We start from the raw sequence: 18,555 nt of genomic DNA on the forward strand, positions 1-18,555 counted from the left end.
GGTGCGAGTGTGACACACACACACAGAAAAAAAAAAAATGGGCCAGACCAAGTGGCTTGTACCTATGATCCCAGACACTTGGGAGATGTAGAAAGATGGTAATTCAAGAGCAATCTGGGCAAAAGTTAGGAAAACCCCGTTCAACAGTAACGTTAAAGGACTGGGCAAGGCAGCGAGCGCAGGCACCAAGCCAGTTAAGCAGAAACTTTTGGTTCTTTGTCCTGGGGCTTCAACTCAGAGCCTAGCACTGGCCCTGGGCTTCTTTTGCTCAAGGATAGCACTCAACCACTTGAGCCACAGTGCCACTTCTGGCTTTCTCTGCGTGTGTGGTACCGAGGAATCAGGGCTTCCTGCATGCCAGGCAAGTATTCTACCAGCAGGCCACACTCCCTGCCCCCTCTTGGTTCTTAACCCTGATTGAACACTAGGGTTATCTGGGCAGCTTTTCTGAACCCAAACCTGAGACCCACAACCCAGACCCAATTAAACTGGAGTACCAGGGGTTGGGGTAGGGGACATTCTTGCAGTTCCTCAGCCAAACACAGGAGATGCCAACTTCTGAGTAATATAAGAGCACAGAAAATTTAAATTCCTTACCAGAGGTTAATGTACAAGTATTTGTGTATATTTATCTTAATTACCATATTTCTTAGCCAAAATACAAGGAATATTTGTTTACTCTAGCCCGACAGGTATCTTCAATACCTCTCCATATGTGCAGTAGATGCCCTGCACGCACACAGACATGTCATGTTCTTCAAGCTCGAAGATGTCATTTCTATCAACCAATTCGACAAGGGGACCACAAGCAAGAACCTTAAAAGGGACAGACAAGCTAGGCGCTGGAGGCTCACATCTGAGGATTGAGGTTCAAAGCCAGCCTGAGCAGGAAAGTCCATGAGACACTTATCTCCAAGAACCACCAAAAAAGCTGCCAGTGGAGCTGCGGCTCAAGTAATAGAATGCTAGACTTGAGCAAAAAAGTTCAAAGACAGCACTGAGTTCACGTCCCAGGATCAACAGAAGTGCACGTGCACACACGCATGCACGCACGCATGCTCGCACGCACGCAAGCTGGGTGTGGCAATGCCCAGAGCAGCTGTGGTCCCAGCTACTCAGAAGGCTGAGTCCTGGGGATCAAAACCATGCCTTGGGGGGTGGGGGGGGAGGGAAATGGGTACCAAGACATGTGAAAGGGTATCAATGTATGTGAATTAATGCACCTTCTATCTGGCAAATATCATGTAACCCTTTTACTAATTACAATAAAAAAAAAAATTAAAAAAAAAGACCATGCCTTGACAATATAGTAAGACTCTAAATAAAATGTTTTTTTTTTTAAAGGAAAAATACTAGTATCTTCATGTGCTGCAAAGCCTACTCAAAAGTCCACTACCATATATCAGAAGTTCCGTTATTTTTGGAGTGTCTGGGATAAAAAAAAATCTCTGCCACAGCCTGGTATAGTGGAACTCGAGGGCGCAGGAGGTGTGTAGGAGTCTGAAGCAAGCAGATGAGGAGTCTAAAGCCAGCCTGGGGGACACAGAACAAGACTCTGGCCCAAAAACATCTCCTTCTAAATTAAAAATTCCTGCTCTTGGACTGGATGCTGGTGGCTCACGCCTATATGCGAGCTACTCAAGAGACTGAGATCTGAGGATCACAGTTTATAGCCAGCCTGGGTAGGAAAGTCGGTAAGACTTGTATCTCTAATAAGCTACTCAGAAAAAGCCAGAAGTGGCCTTGTGGTTCAAGCGGTAGAGTGCTAAGCCTTGAGCAAAAGAAGCTTAGGCACAGAGCCCAGGCCCAGAGTTCAAGCCCCAGGACACATATGGTTATAGTCATTGGTCAGTTCACTGGGGCTTACTCATTCAAACCCGCTGCAGTCCGACAGAAATCTCTGATTATAGGAAATTCAGATTCAAAACAATCAGATGGTTGGGTGTGGGGGAAGGAACAAAGTTCAGCTTTACCTAGGCGGGGGTCTGGGAAGCCACCACTTCCCCCTGATTGAGTCCTTGACACAGAGAGCGCGGGCTGCACGCCCTTCTCCACACCAGTGCCAGCGGAGGCCTGGCCAACGCCCGGCTCGAGGCGGCCAACGAGTGGGCAGAGCACGAGCACAGCCAGCATGGACACATGGTGCTCATCCCCCGAAAAACCTGCAGTGGTGACAAGCAGGAGGGAAGGCCATCTGTCGGGGACAAAGCGGTGGCAGGGGCTGGCGAGGACTGCGACGTGCCACCTCCCCCGCCACACACACACACACACACACACACACACACACCAGTCACATTTGAGGTTTTAATCCCAGCTAACGGGAAGAGCTTTCGGAGTGGCTGGTGGTGGAGCCGTGAATAATGGGAGAAGGACATGGACCCGGCACCGCTGTCATCCTCTCTCTGTGGGAAGGGGACAACACGACAGCAGCAAACGGAGACCCACCAACCCACTGACACAGTGCCCCACTCAAACTCCCTCCCACAGCAAAGCCCCTGGCAGTGTTTCCAGCCAAGACTTCAAAACTCAACCCTCATCACCATCGTCATTCTTCCCACCCTGATCCACCTTTCCAAGCCCTGCTTCTCCTGAAGGAAAACATTATCTTGGCAATGAATTGAACATTATACAAAATTCAGAGAGGTTTACTATGAAAAAAAAAAAATGAAGGTGGCTGGGAGCATGGACTAGTGGGAAAGTGCTTGCCTAGCATGCACAAAGACCCAGGTTTGATTCCTTGGTACTGCATATACAAAAAAAACCAGAAGTGGTGCTGTGGTTCAAGCAGTAGAGCTCTAGCCTTGAGAAAGCACAGTACCCAGGCCCCGAGTCCAAGCCCCAGAACTGGCAAAATATCTAAAAAAGAAGGCATCGGAACTCTAATGGTTTAAAATTAGCAGCTCCTACAACCACTGGAATTTGGGGAGCTGCTTTCAAATACATTTATGAGATTTTAGTTTGTCACAGTAACTCAAGCTTCTTTGCTCACTTGTCAATATTCTCCCATTCAGGCAAATTATGAGAACCTCTTCCCTTGTAGCTTTCTTCCCTAGAGAGGAAGCAGTGAGTTCCTCATGGGTCCCAGGCCACTGCTAGGCCAATTCATCCTCAGACTAAGAAAAAGTAATTTAGCTGGGCACTGGTGGCTCACGTCTGTCTGTCACGGCTGTCGCAGTTCAAAGCCAGCCCGGACAGGAAAGTCTGTGAAACTCTTTATCTCCAGGGAACCATCAAAAAAATGGAAACCTCCAGAGGTGCAGCTAGATAGCAGAAATGGTACAGCTCTAGACTTGAACAAGAAACTCAGAGAAAGCACCCAGACCCCGAGTTCACAAACAAAATTGAAAATCACTATTTTAACATGCTGATGTGTTTTTAGATTACGACGACGACGAAGAGACATACCTGTGCTCCTTCACATCGTAGTAAGTTATGGGCCAGGTGAGAAATAAGTTGGCCTCTACCAAATTAACAGTGCAATCTGTTATTCTAGCAAAAGCGAAATGACATCATCTACAGTTCAAAAACGACAGGTCTGCAAAAAGAAGAAGGAGAAGGAGAGGGAGAGGGAGAGGGAGAGGGAGAAGGGGAAGGAGGAGAAGGAGAAGGAGAAGGAGAAGGAGAAGGAGAAGGAGAAGGAGAAGAAGAAGAAGAAGAAGAAGAAGAAGAAGAAGAAGAAGAAGAAGAGGAAGAGGAAGAAGAATAATAATTCAGGATGTAGGACATCAGTAAGTAGGACATCTCATCAACAAACCTCTGGGAAAATCCCAGAGTCAAATAAAAGCGTCCACAGATCAGTCCGTGTGAGGTTTGCTGACTCAGTGACCACTCTGTGGGCGGGCAAGGACAACATAAAGGTAACTCCCTACCTTGGAAGGCAGTGGAGGTGAAGGTGGAAGAATGTCTAGCTCTGGTCCTAGACGTGTACAGTGCCCACCCGGGGGCAGACAGCCCAGCAGGAATCGCCCTGCCGCCAACAGCTCCGAGGCCCTGGCAAACCCCTCCAGTGAGAGAAGACACGAGCCGGGCACTGGCGGCTCACACCAGTAAGCCCAGCCACTCGGAGGACTGAGATCTGAAGATCATGGCTCCAAGCCAGCCTGGGCAAGAGGCCTGTGAGACTCTCAGTTCCAATTAACTACCAGTGAAGGCAGAAAAGGAGCTATGGTTCCAGTGACAGAGCCCTAGCCTTGAGCAAAAGACGCTCAGGGACGGCACCCAGACCCCTTCAAGCTCCAGGACTGGCAAGGAAAAAAACAAAACAAAACAAAAACATCATGACTAAGTTCCCACAGTGCATACCAAAACTGGCATTGTGAAGTTCAAGGCTGTTTTCTTGGAAAGAATTGTCCTCTATTCTCAAAGTATGCCATTTTAATTTTTTCAGTGTTAGAATGTCCTTTCTCTTACAAAGGAATGGCAACGCTATTTTTTTTTTTAACATTCCGTTTGATGGTCTCAGCCCAGTTCTGTTCCTACACCTCTACTACACTCTGGTACCTGTACCTAGGCTTTTTTTTACTTCCTTTTCACTGTATTTATTTATTTTTTTAAGTTGACTGTTGTGCAAGCAATCTAGTCTGGGAATCATTAATCCCAATGTCCCCCATCTAATGGAAACATGGGATGTGCCCTGCCCATCAGGACTCGTTATCTGCTCTCATCCAGCTTCTCCAGGGGTCCCCGTGCTCTCCTCTCCTTCCCTCCTGAGAAGCCGTGGGATCCTGTCCTGTGCCTGTTCTTGCATTTCCTTCTGAGAGGAGTTTTAACGCCTTTACAGCTAATAAGTGACTGCATTTTAGTTGACTTTCCAACAAGTTCCCGTCACCACCGGGGGAAGCTGCACAGGTGCCTTCTCCAGTCCCCCAACACGACATAAGGGAGCGGACTGCCCAGCTTCAGATTCCGTCTAGACATGGGATGTGAGAACGCCCTGTGACAGTGATCACCAACACTCAGGGACAACACCACTAACGAAACACGCCCGTCATCCTAGCAACTCAGGAAGATGAGATCTGAGGATCGAGATTCAAAGCCAGCCCGGGAATATTAGTCCATGCGGTGAGACTCCAATGCCCCACCAGAAAACCAGAAGTGGCGCTGTGGATCCAAAGGTGGAGTGGTGGCCTTGAGTTCGGGAACAGTGCCCAGGCGGTGCTAGGGACTGCATACAGGCCTCCCCGCCCTTCTCTGTGTGTTTCGGAGGTAGGTTAATTCTAGCCCAGGCAAACCTCGTATCCTCCTGCTTATGCCGTCACAGCCAGCTACTACAGTATTTTTTACGGGGCACAATGGTAGATGACACCTAAAAATCAAGGGGAACAATGGATGAAATCTACGTTTTCACGTCAGTAGAGTGAACGGCAGGAATTATGTGAGAAAATGGCACCTTTAGGGGAACATCCATGTGATTTTAGTAGTACCCAAAACTGCAGAATCAGTTCATCTAAGCATTCTCGGGAAATCGCCACGGCCTTCTGCAGGTAAAATCTTCACATCAGAGCACACGGTTATTACTTGCAGAGCCAAGTGTGGAGGCTCTCGCCTGTCACCCTAGCTCCTCAGGGGGCTGAGATCTGAGGATCAAGGTTCAAAGCAAAGCCAGCCCAGGCACAACAGGACCTGAGACTCTTATCTCCAATGAACCTCTAGAAAAGGGAGGTGGGATTTGGCTCAAGGGTAGGGCGGCAGCTTGAGCTGAAGAGCTCAGGGACAGCACGAGTTCAGTCCCAAGATGCACAAAAATAAATAAATAAATAAATTTGGGTCCAACTTCCCGATTAGAAACCCTTTACCACACAAAGCAAATAGAGCAATTAAAAGGGTTTTGTGTGTGTGTGGTTCTTTTTTTCTCCCCAGCAATACTGCATTCCTTTTGGGAAAGCACTCTATAATTCACGGATGAGTCATCATGGAAATAAAAATGTTAAATAAATGAATATCACTGTAACTGAAAATCCTGCAGGCTAATTGCCCTACAACGTGCCGGTAACTCCTTCAGGAATACGGAGATTGCATTGGTTGTAATTAGTCATCCACAAAAGTTACTACTCACTGTGAATGCTTTCTAAAAACCCTATGAGTTCTAAGCTACTGTCTTACCTTCAGCAAGAATGAAGGTATGTTTCTGCCCCCAAAAACCGCTAAAAAATAGATTTGTATTTATGAAACATGGGACCTAATTTTCATTCAGTATTTGCTGTAGCGCTTTTAAAGTATACCCTAATTCAGGTAGTCTAGTCCATAATTTTACAAATAGTGCTTCCTTTAATCTTATTTAAATACAGTAATAACAGCAATAGTACCCCATTTGAAAGCTCATGGAACTTAGATGAACACAATGTCCTTTTACCTAAATTTGGGCATTGCAACCAAGACAGAATAATAACCCACAGAGACAAGATCACGTAACTGCAAGTGCAGAAAGACTAAACCACTAAGGCTACATACCCAACCAGGACTTCTGCAGAGCCAGGATGAAACAAGAAAGAAAAGGCAAACCTAAGGATTGGAATTCAAAGCCAGCCACGGTAGAAAAGTTCATGAGACTCTTATCTCTGATGAGTTAGCAAAAAGTCAGAAGTGGAGGAATGGGTCAACTGGTAAAGCACTAGCCGTGAGCAAAAATAATCTCAAGGACAATGCCCAGGCCCTGAGTTCAAGCCCCAGGACTGGAAAAAAAAAGTATACATATGTGTGTGTGTGTGTGTGTGTGTGTGTGTGTATACATATATATACACATATGTATATGTATGTACGCATATATGTACGTATACATTTGTTTTTAAATAAGCATCTAACCAAACACACATTTACAACACATATATTGATAAAAATATAAGAATATTTAGAACAAAAATTATAACTTATCCAAAGCTTTATTAGCTCTGCAATTCTACCAAACTCACAGCTGAATTTTCATTTTTCTCCAGCAAACATACTCTAAAAGCATTTCTTTTCTTCATCTTTTTTTTTTTTTTTTTTTTGGTTGGTCATGGGCTTGAGCTCTGGGCCTAGGCGCTGTAGCTCTGAGCTCTTCAGCTCAAGGCTACCACCCCACCCCTCGAGGCACCGCCACTTCCGGTTTTCTGGTTGGTTAATTGGAGATAAGTCTCATAGACTTTCGTGCCGGCTGGCTTTGAACCATGATCCTCAGATCTCAGCCTCCTGAGTAGCTAGGACTACAGGCATGAACCACCACGCCCGACCCTCTAAAGCTTCTCTTATTCTCAAATTAAAAAAAAAAAAATATATATATATATATACATATATATATGGAGAGAAAGAGAGAGAGAGGGAGGGAGGGAGGAGGGATCTTCAATACGAAAAAGTGAAGACTTCTGGCTCACCCAACTGCCAGTTATTTAAAAGTTTACTAACAAAAGGGGTGAGAAACATAAAAAGAGCTGTGCATTTATTTTTATTGTAGAAACAACCGCTGGTAAGGATTCCAAAATAATAAACCATATACATCAGGTAATTCTAGGCAAATGTGTTCTAATGCAGGACTGGAAACTGAGAACTCTCTGGTCCCATCAGATCAGATACTAAGAATGGACCCAAATCCCCAGTCTCAAACTGAAATAGGGAACCTTATTTAATTACTGTAAATCCTATTAAGCCAATCTTGGGAAAGTGGAAGGTGTCTGACCTCTGAAAGCTACGGAGGGCATGATGACTGCGGAGTGTAATTAGGGCTCACTGCTGGCGGGCTATAATCTATTAATTAGCATTCTCAGTCTCTGGATGTCACTGCAGTGTCTCCCTTTACTTTAAAATTGCACCCTTTGTTTTTTGGACCAAAGTTACACAATTTTAGGATTGTGTGGTAATTACAGTGGGTGCCAGCAAAAGTGCTTAATTAGGGCAAGGGGTGGGATCTAGATGAGGCAGGGCTCGCCCTTCTTCAGCGCATATGGCTCTTTTGGCATGAAAATCCTGTGTGAGTAGCTCTTGCACAGAAGTGCTAAGTGCACACCACTGGCTCTTTTGGAGACTCAATGTTTTATGTTCAGATGTAGCTTCCTAATTGGAGAAAATACTGCAATGGGCTTTTTTGCTACCTAGCTCCGAAACCACAGGTATAAACAAATGCCTCAATTATTTCAGCATTCAAAACAAAACAAAAAACAAAAAACCAGCCGGGCGTGGGTGGCTCAAAGCCAGCCCAGACCGGGAAGTCCACGAGACTCTCATCTCCAAGAACCACTAGAAAACCTGATGTGTGATGTGGCGCTGTGGCTCAAGGGGCAGAGCGCCAGCCTTGAGCTGAAGAGCTCAGGGACAGCGTCCAGGCCCAGACTTAAAAAAATAAATAAATAAAATAACACCAGATTGATTATTTTTTGCTCAGTGAACTCAACATCTCCCAATATCCTGTGTGCAGCGTTCTCAGCACGGTACACCAGTGCAATAAGAGGCAGGAAACCTCGAGTCCACTACACACTTATACACACTCTTTCCCTGAAGGCCACAGCTTCAACAGGTGTGGTGGAACACACTTGTAACTCCAGCATCCTGGGAGGTGGAGACAGAAGAACCAAGGGTGGGGAGACCAGCAAGACCAGTGTGGGCTACAGAGCAAGGCCACGTCTCTGGCTGAGAAGGAAGTGCAGACTCGTGGGGACTCTTTCCATGGTGTTTGTTCCTTCCACAGCCACGTCCTGGTGGCACACGCCTGTATCTCCAGCTGCTCAGAAGGCTGACCTCGGCACCACAATTTGAAACCAGCCCAGGCAGGACAGCCCATGAGAGCAGGGGGGTGGCTCGGCTGGTCTAGAGCAAAAAAAGAGCTCAGGGGTAGCGTCCAGGCCCTGACCTGAGTTCTCTCCTTCCCTCTCTCCCTCTCTCTCTCTCTCACACGCACACACACAGCCAAACCCGTACAACGGGATAGAAAATAACTAAAGCCAAGTTAAAAAAGTAACCGAACAACGGGGGGAAAATAAAATCTAGAACACAGGAGGGTGCGGGGGCTCAGGCCTGTGATCCCAGCTACTCAGGAGCCTGAGATCTGAGGATCCCAGCCAACCCAAGCCCAGAAGTCCCTGAGAGGCCCGTCTCCAGCGAACCGCGGGGAAAACCGGGGGTGGCGCTGTGGCTGCAGGGGTAGTGCGCTCGACCCGAGCTGAGGAGCCCGGGGACGGCGCCCAGGCCCCACCACGATCACACAGCCACGTTCCGCGGGCGCTGGGGGGGGGGGCACTCGCCTGGTTCTCCTCCTGCGCCACGCGGCACTGCTCCCTCCAGACGGTGGTCTTGGAGGCCTCGTCCTTGCGCAGGGCCCGCTCCTTCTTGAGCTCGGGGCTCCAGAAGGTCTTGATGCTGTTCATGGAGGAGCTCAGCTTGCTCTCCTTCACCTCCACGTCCTTGCGCAGCAGGTCGTTCTCCCGCAGCACCTCCTTCAGCTGCGTCTGCAGGTCCATGATGGTGTTGTCGCGGGCCTGGCGCAGGGAGTGCGGGACGGTGGACGCCAGGCTGACCGGGGGCAGGTGGTGCTCCCCGAAGGCGATGGGGTCGCCGGCCGCCGCCCCGCCGCTGGCGATGTTGGGGCTGCTGCCCATGGCGGTGGCGCGCACGCCGTAGGGCAGGCGGCCCCCCGCGCGGCCCAGCGTCATGGTGCTCCTGGGGGCGTCGGCGGCCGCCGCGGGGCCCACGCTCTCGTGCTCGCTCAGGTACATGGGGCCCGACGTGGCGTAGGCCGCGTTCAGGGACTGGATGTTCTCCATGGACAGCGTCTTCCCGCCGCCGCCGCCCGCGCCCCCGCCCGCGCCCCCGCCGCCGCCCGTGCTGTTGGTGCGGCGGTGGCCGAGGCGAGGGGAGCGCGGGAGCCGCGGGGAGCGCCCGGGGCTCGGGGCGCTGGGCTCCGCCTTCCCCACGGCGCGGGCGCTCCCGTACATGGCTGCGGCCTGGAGAGTCGGGTCACACCATGTCTGCAACCGAGAGAGGGACGGTGAGTGCACCGAGTCCACCGACAGGGAAGACGCCGGCCCGGGGCTCCAGGGCCCGGCCCCACCCGGCCCCAGACCCCGGCCCCAGACCCCGGCCCCAGACCCCGGCCCCAGACCCCAGACTCCGGCCCCAGACCCCAGACCCCAGGCCCCAGACCAGACCCCAGACCCCAGACCCCAGACCCCAGACCAGACCCCAGACTCCGGCCCCAGACCCCAGACCCCGGCCCCAGACCCCAGACCCCAGACCAGACCCCAGACCAGACCCCAGACTCCGGCCCCAGACCCCAGACCCCAGACCAGACCCCAGGCCCCAGACCCCAGACCAGACCCCAGACCCCAGGCCCCAGACCCCAGACCCCAGACCAGACCCCAGACCCCGGCCCCAGACCCCAGACCCCGGCCCCCAGACCAGACCCCAGACTCCGGCCCCAGACCCCAGACCCCAGACCCCAGACCAGACCCCAGACTCCGGCCCCAGACCCCAGACCCCGGCCCCAGACCCCAGACCCCGGCCCCCAGACCAGACCCCAGACTCCGGCCCCAGACCCCAGACCCCAGACCAGACCCCAGACCCCAGGCCCCAGACCAGACCCCAGACTCCGGCCCCAGACCCCAGACTCCAGACCAGACCCCAGACCCCAGGCCCCAGACTCCGGCCCCAGACCCCAGACCCCAAACCAGACCCCAGACCCCAGACCCCAGACCAGACCCCAGACTCCGGCCCCAGACCCCAGACCCCAGACCCCAGACCAGACCCCAGACTCCGGCCCCAGACCCCAGACCCCAGACCCCAGACCCCAGACCCCAGGCCCCAGACCAGACCCCAGACCCCAGACCCCAGACCCCAGACCCCAGGCCCCAGACCAGACCCCAGACTCCGGCCCCAGACCCCAGACCCCGGCCCCAGACCCCAGACCCCGGCCCCCAGACCAGACCCCAGACTCCGGCCCCAGACCCCAGACCCCAGACCAGACCCCAGACCCCAGGCCCCAGACCAGACCCCAGACTCCGGCCCCAGACCCCAGACCAGACCCCAGACCCCAGGCCCCAGACTCCGGCCCCAGACCCCAGACCCCAAACCAGACCCCAGACCCCAGACCCCAGGCCCCAGACCCCGGCCCCAGAGCAGACCCCAGACCCCAGGCCCCAGACCCCAGACCCCGGCCCCAGACCCCGGCCCCAGACCAGACCCCAGACCCCGGCCCCAGACCCCAGACCAGACCCCAGACCCCAGACCCCAGGCCCCAGACCCCGGCCCCAGACCACACCCCAGACCCCGGCCCCAGACCCCAGACCAGACCCCAGACTCCGGCCCCAGACCCCAGACCCCGGCTCCAGACCCCAGACCCCGGCTCCAGACCCCAGACCCAGACCCCAGACCCCAGCTCCAGACCCCAGACCAGACCCCAGACTCCGGCCCCAGACCCCAGACCCCGGCTCCAGACCCCAGACCCCGGCTCCAGACCCCAGCCCCCGACCCCAGCCCCAGCCCCCAGCCCCCAGCCCCGGCCCAGGAGCTCCTCTGGGTCTGACATTCTCCTGAGGACCTGGCCCCATGGTTTCTCTTGAAAACGGGCTGTACGTCTGCTAGTGCTCCTTCACTTTAAGGGCGCATTTCTCTGGGCCTGTCAACAGAGGCTGAACCCTCACCCACCCCCCCTCCGCATCTGTGCCCTTTGACCGGGGCTCGCTCAGCCTCCTCCGAGTCCAGGAGACACAGGACTCATTGAAAATGAGCAGTGCGGCCGGCTTATCATCTCCAGACCTCAGGAGACCGCCACGCCCGGGCTGGACGGGACCCACCGGTCAGCCAGGCCGGGCCTGCTGGGCCTGGGCCTGCCCAGCTCTCCCTGGCGAACCCCAAGCCAAGGTCTACCCCCGTGCAGGGCAAACTCCAGACTGACACACCGCTCCCAGCTCTCCCTTCCTACCACTTCTTAAATGGACCCCCAACCCATTCCCAAACCCACTTCCGCCGGGTGGGAGAGGGGGAGCGCGCTCTGGCGTCTCCCGCTCGCAGGTGAATGACTCTGGATGCTCAGGCCAGAAGCTCCCGCCGCCTTCTGGAAGGCTCCGTCTTCCTCCTGTGCAACACCCCCTTCACGTCCCATTACCCCTTCCACAACTGCCCAGGTCTGCGCCATCCCCCTGGGCCTCCACCCAGAGAGCGCGGATCCATGTTCCAGACTTTGGGTTATGACCCGACCGTTTAACACATGATCAGAAGCCTATTTTTGTGGTCCTGAGGAATCGAACCCGGGTCTTTGCGCACGCTGGGCAAGCACTGTACCTCTAGGCCGCACTCCCGACCCTGGTGCTGGGTCTTGAAGTCCAGTCCTCCTACTCCCGTGACTTTTCACCTTCTTGTGGCTGCTCTGCTACTTGGGCCAAGCCTCCACTTCTGACTTTCTGCTGGCTATCTGGAGATAAGAGCCTCGTGGACTCTTCTGCCTGGGATGGCTTTGAACCACAATCCTTCCATGTGTCTGCCTGGGCATTTTCCAAACAGAGATTCTCAGATCAGACCTCAGCCTCCTGAGTAAATTAGGAAGGGCGTGGCCACAGGCTCCTATTGTTCAGTTGCGTCTCTAACTTGGGACCCTCCTGCTCAGCCTCTTGAGTGTGAGAGTACAGGCAGGAACTGCCACACCCTGCTACTCCGAGTTAGGTGACAGCTCGGTGACTTCACAGTTGTGGATCCTACAAACAGGGAGGCTGACTGTATGTAAGAAGATGGTAGAAAACAGGGAGGACAGATATTCTTCCAAGTGCACCATTCTAAAGTGCAGGAGAGCCCGGGAAGACCTGGGTTCTAGTCTGCGCGGCTGACAACACATGAATCTACAGGTATTTGAAGGGTACTGACAGGGGGCGTCTCCTGCAGCAGACACAAATTTACTACACAAAACCTAGCCAGCACAAGCATGTCCGCGCTGGCTCCGTTCTCCCAGGTCTTGCACGGGGAATGAAGGGGCTCAAGTGCGTTTACCGCACAGCTGAGAAATACCCGGCTTAGGAAATGTATCACTTATATGTAAAGCGGTATGTAAGCTGCTCTCGCCCAATCAGAGACATTACCTCACCCCTCAAGGTGTCTCCCTGTAAGCAGTCCTGAGCAGCAGGCAGCGGTAATGCGGGATCCTGCATGTGGGGCATATTCAGAAAGGCACGCAGGGAATAAAGACAGGCAAAGACATGCTATAGGGCTGGGGACGTGGCTCAAATGGTAGACCGCAAGTGTGAGGCCTTAAGTTTAAACAGTATTAGCCCTTTTCTTCTTTGATCCTAGGGCTTGAACTCAGGGCCTGGGCGCTGTCCCTGTGCTCTTTCATTCAAGGCTGGTGCTCTACCACTTTGAGCCATAGCACAACTTCTGGTTTTCTGGTGGTTCACTGGAAATAAGAGTCTCACAAACTTTCCTGCCTGAGTTGGCTTTGAATCAGGACCCTCACATCTTAACCCCCTTAAGCAGCTAGGATTGCAGACAGGAGCCGCCAACTACAGCAGCAGTAAACTTTTAGTTAGCTCACAGAATCTACATCAAAATATGACTTAAATATGACCTAAAACAACTTTAATGAAAGTCTTTCTAAAAACATTTTCCTCAAGTTAAGAAACTATTTCTTCTATCTTTAAATTATATACAGATTCCATAAATTACCAACTGTCTCTTACATGCCGGGCTATTTATTTCTGTCCTTTGCTCTCCTGTTACTCAACAGGCAAGAGCTCAACTTTTTAAAAAACAAACTGTCCTTCCTACATGAATAAAAACAGGAAAGTCTTTAGCTTAAATATTAGTTCTAAGAAGATGGCATAAACTGAGCCAGAACAAACTAAAGCAACTCCATTTTCTAAGAAATAAAATGTTAACACATACAGCAATTTTAGACAGAAAATATGCTTCTGGTGTCAAACCCAGTCTCAGCATTGAAATATTTCTACAGTTTGGGGTTTTCTTTTAGTTTTACCTTCTTTTTCTCTTTCCTTTCTCCTTTTTCTTTCTTTTTCTTTATGTCAGCCAGGGGGCTTGAACTCTGGGGCTGGGCGCGTTCCCTGAGCTCAACACTAGCACTCTACCACTTGAGCCACAGCACCACTTCCACTTTTCTGGTGGTTCATTGGAGATAAGAGTCTCAGGAACTTTCCTGAGAGGGCTGGCTTTGAACCAGGATCCTCCGATCTCAGCCTCCTGAGTAGCTAGCATTACAGGCATGCACCACTGGGGCACGGCTCCTGACAAGTTTTTAGTAAGTGTTAGTCACTACATTTCTAGGAGTTTATTTTAATATGTATTTTCACCCAAGTGGTAAAAGTGAATAAATAAGAACAAACTACAGGAGCTGGGAGTGTGACCTAGTGGTAGAGTGCTTGCCTAGCATGCACGAAGCCTGGTGTTCAATTCCTCAGAACCACATATACAGAAAAGGCTGGAAGTGTGCTAGCCAGGAGAAAACCCAAAGACTGCTCAGGACCTGAGTTCAAGCCAGGACTGACAAAAAAAAAACCACAAAAACAAACAAGCATAAACTACAGAAGTCCTTGAAATGACAGGATTCTTGAACAACCAAAAGTCAAGTGCCTACCACACAACTATACAAAGGCTATTCAGCCAATCGTGCTCCCACAACAGGTGAGAATGGCCCTTTCTCCTAGGTGGGAAAGTCCATAAGACTCTTATCTCCAGCTGACCCAGAAAACCGGAAGTGGTGCTGTGGCTCAAAGTGGTAGAGCACTAGCCTTGAGTGGAAGAGCTCCAGGACAGTGCCAGGCTCTGAGTTCAAGCCCTACAACTGACAAAAACAAAACAAAACAACATCTTTCCACTAGCTCCAAAGTACATGTACAATAATATTCATACTGTACTGACTGTATTACCAAGAGGAGAGCTGTCGTCCCAGCTACTCAAAAGGCTGAGATCTAAGGATCTCAAAGCCAGCCTGGGGCAGAAAAGCCCATGGGACTCTTTATCTCCAATGAAGCACCAGAAAACCGGAAGTGGCACTGAAGCTCAAGTGATAGAGCTCTAGACTTGAACTGAAGAGCTCAGAGGCAGCACGAGGCCCAGAGTTCAAGCCAAGGGGGGAGGGGCAGGCAGAGGCAGACACACACACACACACACACACACAAGCAATACTTTTGTACATCTGACATACAAAGTTATCTATAATATATGGTGATGTAAAAGAAGAAAGCAAATTACAGAGGAGTGCATTTAGTGCAGTCATTCACATACAAAATAGTATCCATTCTGTGTGTATACACACAGGAATGATGCGGATATAACAACAACTGAAAAATTCAGACAGACACAGCTTCCTTACTTGCTGTAAAGGCGGGGCGGGGAGCCACTGAAGAGGTTTAGGAAGAATTATGAGTTCAAGATCAGCCGGACGAACGCAAGCCAGCCACCAGGGCTGGAGAGTGAGCATGTTGCCTTTTCAGAGTTAAAAGCTCTAACTATAAACTAAGAGTTTAAATAAAGTCCCCCGTTGCCTACTAATATCTCTGTGAGGTGCAGAAGGTTCAGGAAAAAGAAAAGAAAGTAGCACATGTAATGTAAGCACAGATGTCTCTGCTCCTGCCCTCGACGTGTGAGTGAGCCTCCTGACGCCTCGCATCGCGTCGGATGGCCCTCCTCTATTCCCCAATACTGACCACAGGACAGCACGGCATGTGGCCCTTCCACAGCAGCTCCACGGGGAACAGCAAAGACGAAATCTGAACACAGTCCAGTTCATCAACTTCTACAGAAGGGTGAGTAACTCAGGTACAACAGGGTGTTATAATAGCAGGTCTTAATCACTCTTATCCATCAGTTAATCGAGTTAATTCTAAGTCCTAGCAAAGTTCTCACCTCGACAAATATCTACTTGTCAAGCCAATACTTTACATTAAGTACGAGGTTGCTCATCACAGTTGTTCTATGAGCCATCCGTGCCAAGCTCCCTGGATCACGTCAGGTCCCTGGATGGGCACCTTCCCCAAGACCCCAGTCCTCCCGGACACCCCGACGTTCAACCTAGATGAAGGCTAAATGAGGCATCTCCCATACTTGGTTTAGTAACATGGTTTGTTATTTTAATTTTTTTCTATCTCAATAGGTCATATTCCTATAATAAATGTGTAAGGTTCCAACAAAGACCCAGGTTTGATTCCTAGGTACCACATATACAGAAAAAAGCCAGAAGTGGTGCTATGGCTCAAGTGGTAGAGCTCTAGCCTTGAGCAAAAGAAGCTCAGGGACAGTGTCCAAGTCCTGGGTATAAGCCCTACAAGGGATCAAAAAAAAAAAAGAAAAGAAAAGAAAAGAATACCACCTGGAAAAGGTAAATTGATGTTTATTCAGGGAGGCGGTCCATCCCACAGCACGCCACAGTCAAGGAAGCTGGGAAGAATGCAGGCTTCACTTGGCCCTGGCGGACCCCGGCAATCGCCAGCAGCGTGGAGCCCAGCTCCAAGCATGTGTCTCTTCATCAGAAATCCTCAGTGGCATGAGCACGGACTGGAAAGATTCCCATCCAACACTCACTCAGTGCTCAGAACCCAGCAGGCGACGTCAGGGTTCACTCCGTCACTGACCAGAGATGGTTCTCATGAAATCAACAGGGAATAGTGAAAATAAAAGGTAGGGAGAGGGCGTGCTCAAGGACAGAGCTCTCCTTTCTGGCTTGAGGAACTGGAGCATCCATGCGGGGCACTTATGGCTCACACTTGTAATCCTCGTTACTCGGGAGGCTGAGATCTGAGGGTCACGGTTCAAAGCTAGTCTGGGTATGAAAGTCCACGAGACTCTTATCTCCAATTAATCACCAGAAAACTGGATGTGGAGCTGTGGCTCAAGTGGTAGAGGTGTAGCCTTAAACTGCAGAGCTCAGGGACAGCGTCCAGTCCAGCAAATTCGGAGTAGGTGGGTATACGGCCCTTAACTCACCAGAAAGAGGAAAAACAAATACACAGCACACGGTAAAAACTGCAAAAGAAGGGGATGAGCCGGCCTTAAAAATTCAAACATTTGATGAATGGGTAGAGAAAGAGAAGGTGACATGACAGACGCCAGAGACCACACAAGAAAAGCACGAGTGCACTGAGAACCCCAGAGAAGAAAGAGCTTTACAAAGGAGGCCATGTCCAGCGAGTCTCAGAACGCTCTCTGCCGCCTAGTACTCAGGCCTCTGTGAACTCTGTTGAGTGTGTTGGATCTAGTGACAGAAATCGGCCAACTGGGGGCTGGGAAGGTGCCCTCGTGGCAGAGTGCTGGCCTAGCAGGCACAAGGCCCTGGGTTCGACGCCTCAGTACCACACACACAGAAAAAGCCAGAAGTGGCGCTGTGGCTCAAGAGGTGGAGCGCTAGCCTTGAACAAAAGGAAGCTCAGGGACAGCACCCAGGCCCTGAGTTCAAGCCCCAGGACTGACAAGAAATAAAAAGGAGGAGGAGGCGGCGGCAACAACAGGGGCTAGAGTCTCCTGTCCTCACAGAGCCTTGCCTTTGAGACAAAAGATACAGGAGAAGCAAGGTGACATGTTGTAAGTAAAGCAAGGCAGACACCCAAAGGATATCTGAAGCCAGCATCCCACAGGGATGCCCCTGCCAGGCGTGTGAGGAGCCTGGGGCAGAGCCCCCTCCAGGGGAGCTGGGGATGGAAATGGGCGAAGCCTTAAGCCTTAGTCAGCACCTCGCAGCTGCCTCACAGGAGACCTGAATCAGAGGGACCAGCCACACCCAGATTCCTGGCCCACAGAAACTGCGAAACAATAGACAACTATAAGAGCCACCAAGAGGCTAGACAAGAGGAGGACGGGAAAACAACCGCTGGCCATTTGTACTCGCTATTGCCACTTTCTGTAAAACCGTGGAAACAGACAAGCTGAAAACCACAGGTGGACCCAGGCACCGGTGGGCAACACCTATCATCCTAGCCACTCAGGAGGCTGAAATCTGAGGACTGTGGTTCAAGGCCAGCCCGGATACCAAAGTCCATGAGATTCTTATCTCCAATGAACCTCCAGAAAACTGGAAGTGGGGCTTTGGCTCAAGTGGTAAAGTGCTGCCGTTGAGCTGAAAAGCGCAGGGACAGCAGCACCCAGGCCCAGAGTTCAAGCCCCACGACCGTCTGCCGGGAAGCAGCAGGAGTAAAAAGTTGGAGAGGTTTTGATCATCATCAAGATGAGAACCCTTTCCAGCTTAAACGACACTAAGAAGTCGAGTGAGAAAACACACTCCATTTCCTCCAATGTCCTCACCAGCCCCTTGCAGGAGGCTGTGCAGACGTCACTCCAGGTCCAGCGGGGGAAGGGAGTCGGTGCCGTCCTTCCTCGGGGCCACGGCCACGCCTCATGACAACCCCAACACAGACTCTCCCGCTACTCCCTAACACAAATGCCCACCACTACCTTTTCACTAGGTACTGGCAACCACCAGGGGCTCACACACGCGTGCAGTGAGGACATCACACACACACACATGCAGTGAGGACATCACACACACACACACACACACATATGCAGTGAGGACATCACACACACGTATGAGGTGAGGACACGCACACACATGCAGTGAGGACATCACACACACACATGCAGTGAGGACATCACACACAC

The 18,555-nt window shown here is 51.4% G+C and overlaps 1 protein-coding gene across 8 annotated transcripts in view; it reads right to left on the minus strand.

Annotated features, from left to right (window-relative positions):
- Erc1 (ELKS/RAB6-interacting/CAST family member 1) overlaps positions 1 to 18,555 on the minus strand; it is an 89,549-nt gene that overhangs the window by 59,546 nt on the left and 11,448 nt on the right. For all 8 annotated transcript variants that reach the window (XM_090325275.1, XM_090325274.1, XM_090325272.1 and 5 more), the window contains exon 2: positions 9,210 to 9,932. In XM_090325275.1, coding sequence (XP_090181401.1) covers positions 9,210 to 9,899 — 690 coding nt within the window. In that variant the 5' untranslated portion in view covers positions 9,900 to 9,932. The remainder of the gene's footprint in view (positions 1 to 9,209; positions 9,933 to 18,555) is intronic.

The sequence above is a fragment of the Megascapheus bottae genome, chromosome 37, assembly GCF_031878675.1.
Source record: "Megascapheus bottae isolate mThoBot1 chromosome 37, mThoBot2.hap1, whole genome shotgun sequence".
Classification (NCBI taxonomy): Eukaryota; Metazoa; Chordata; class Mammalia; order Rodentia; family Geomyidae; genus Megascapheus; species Megascapheus bottae.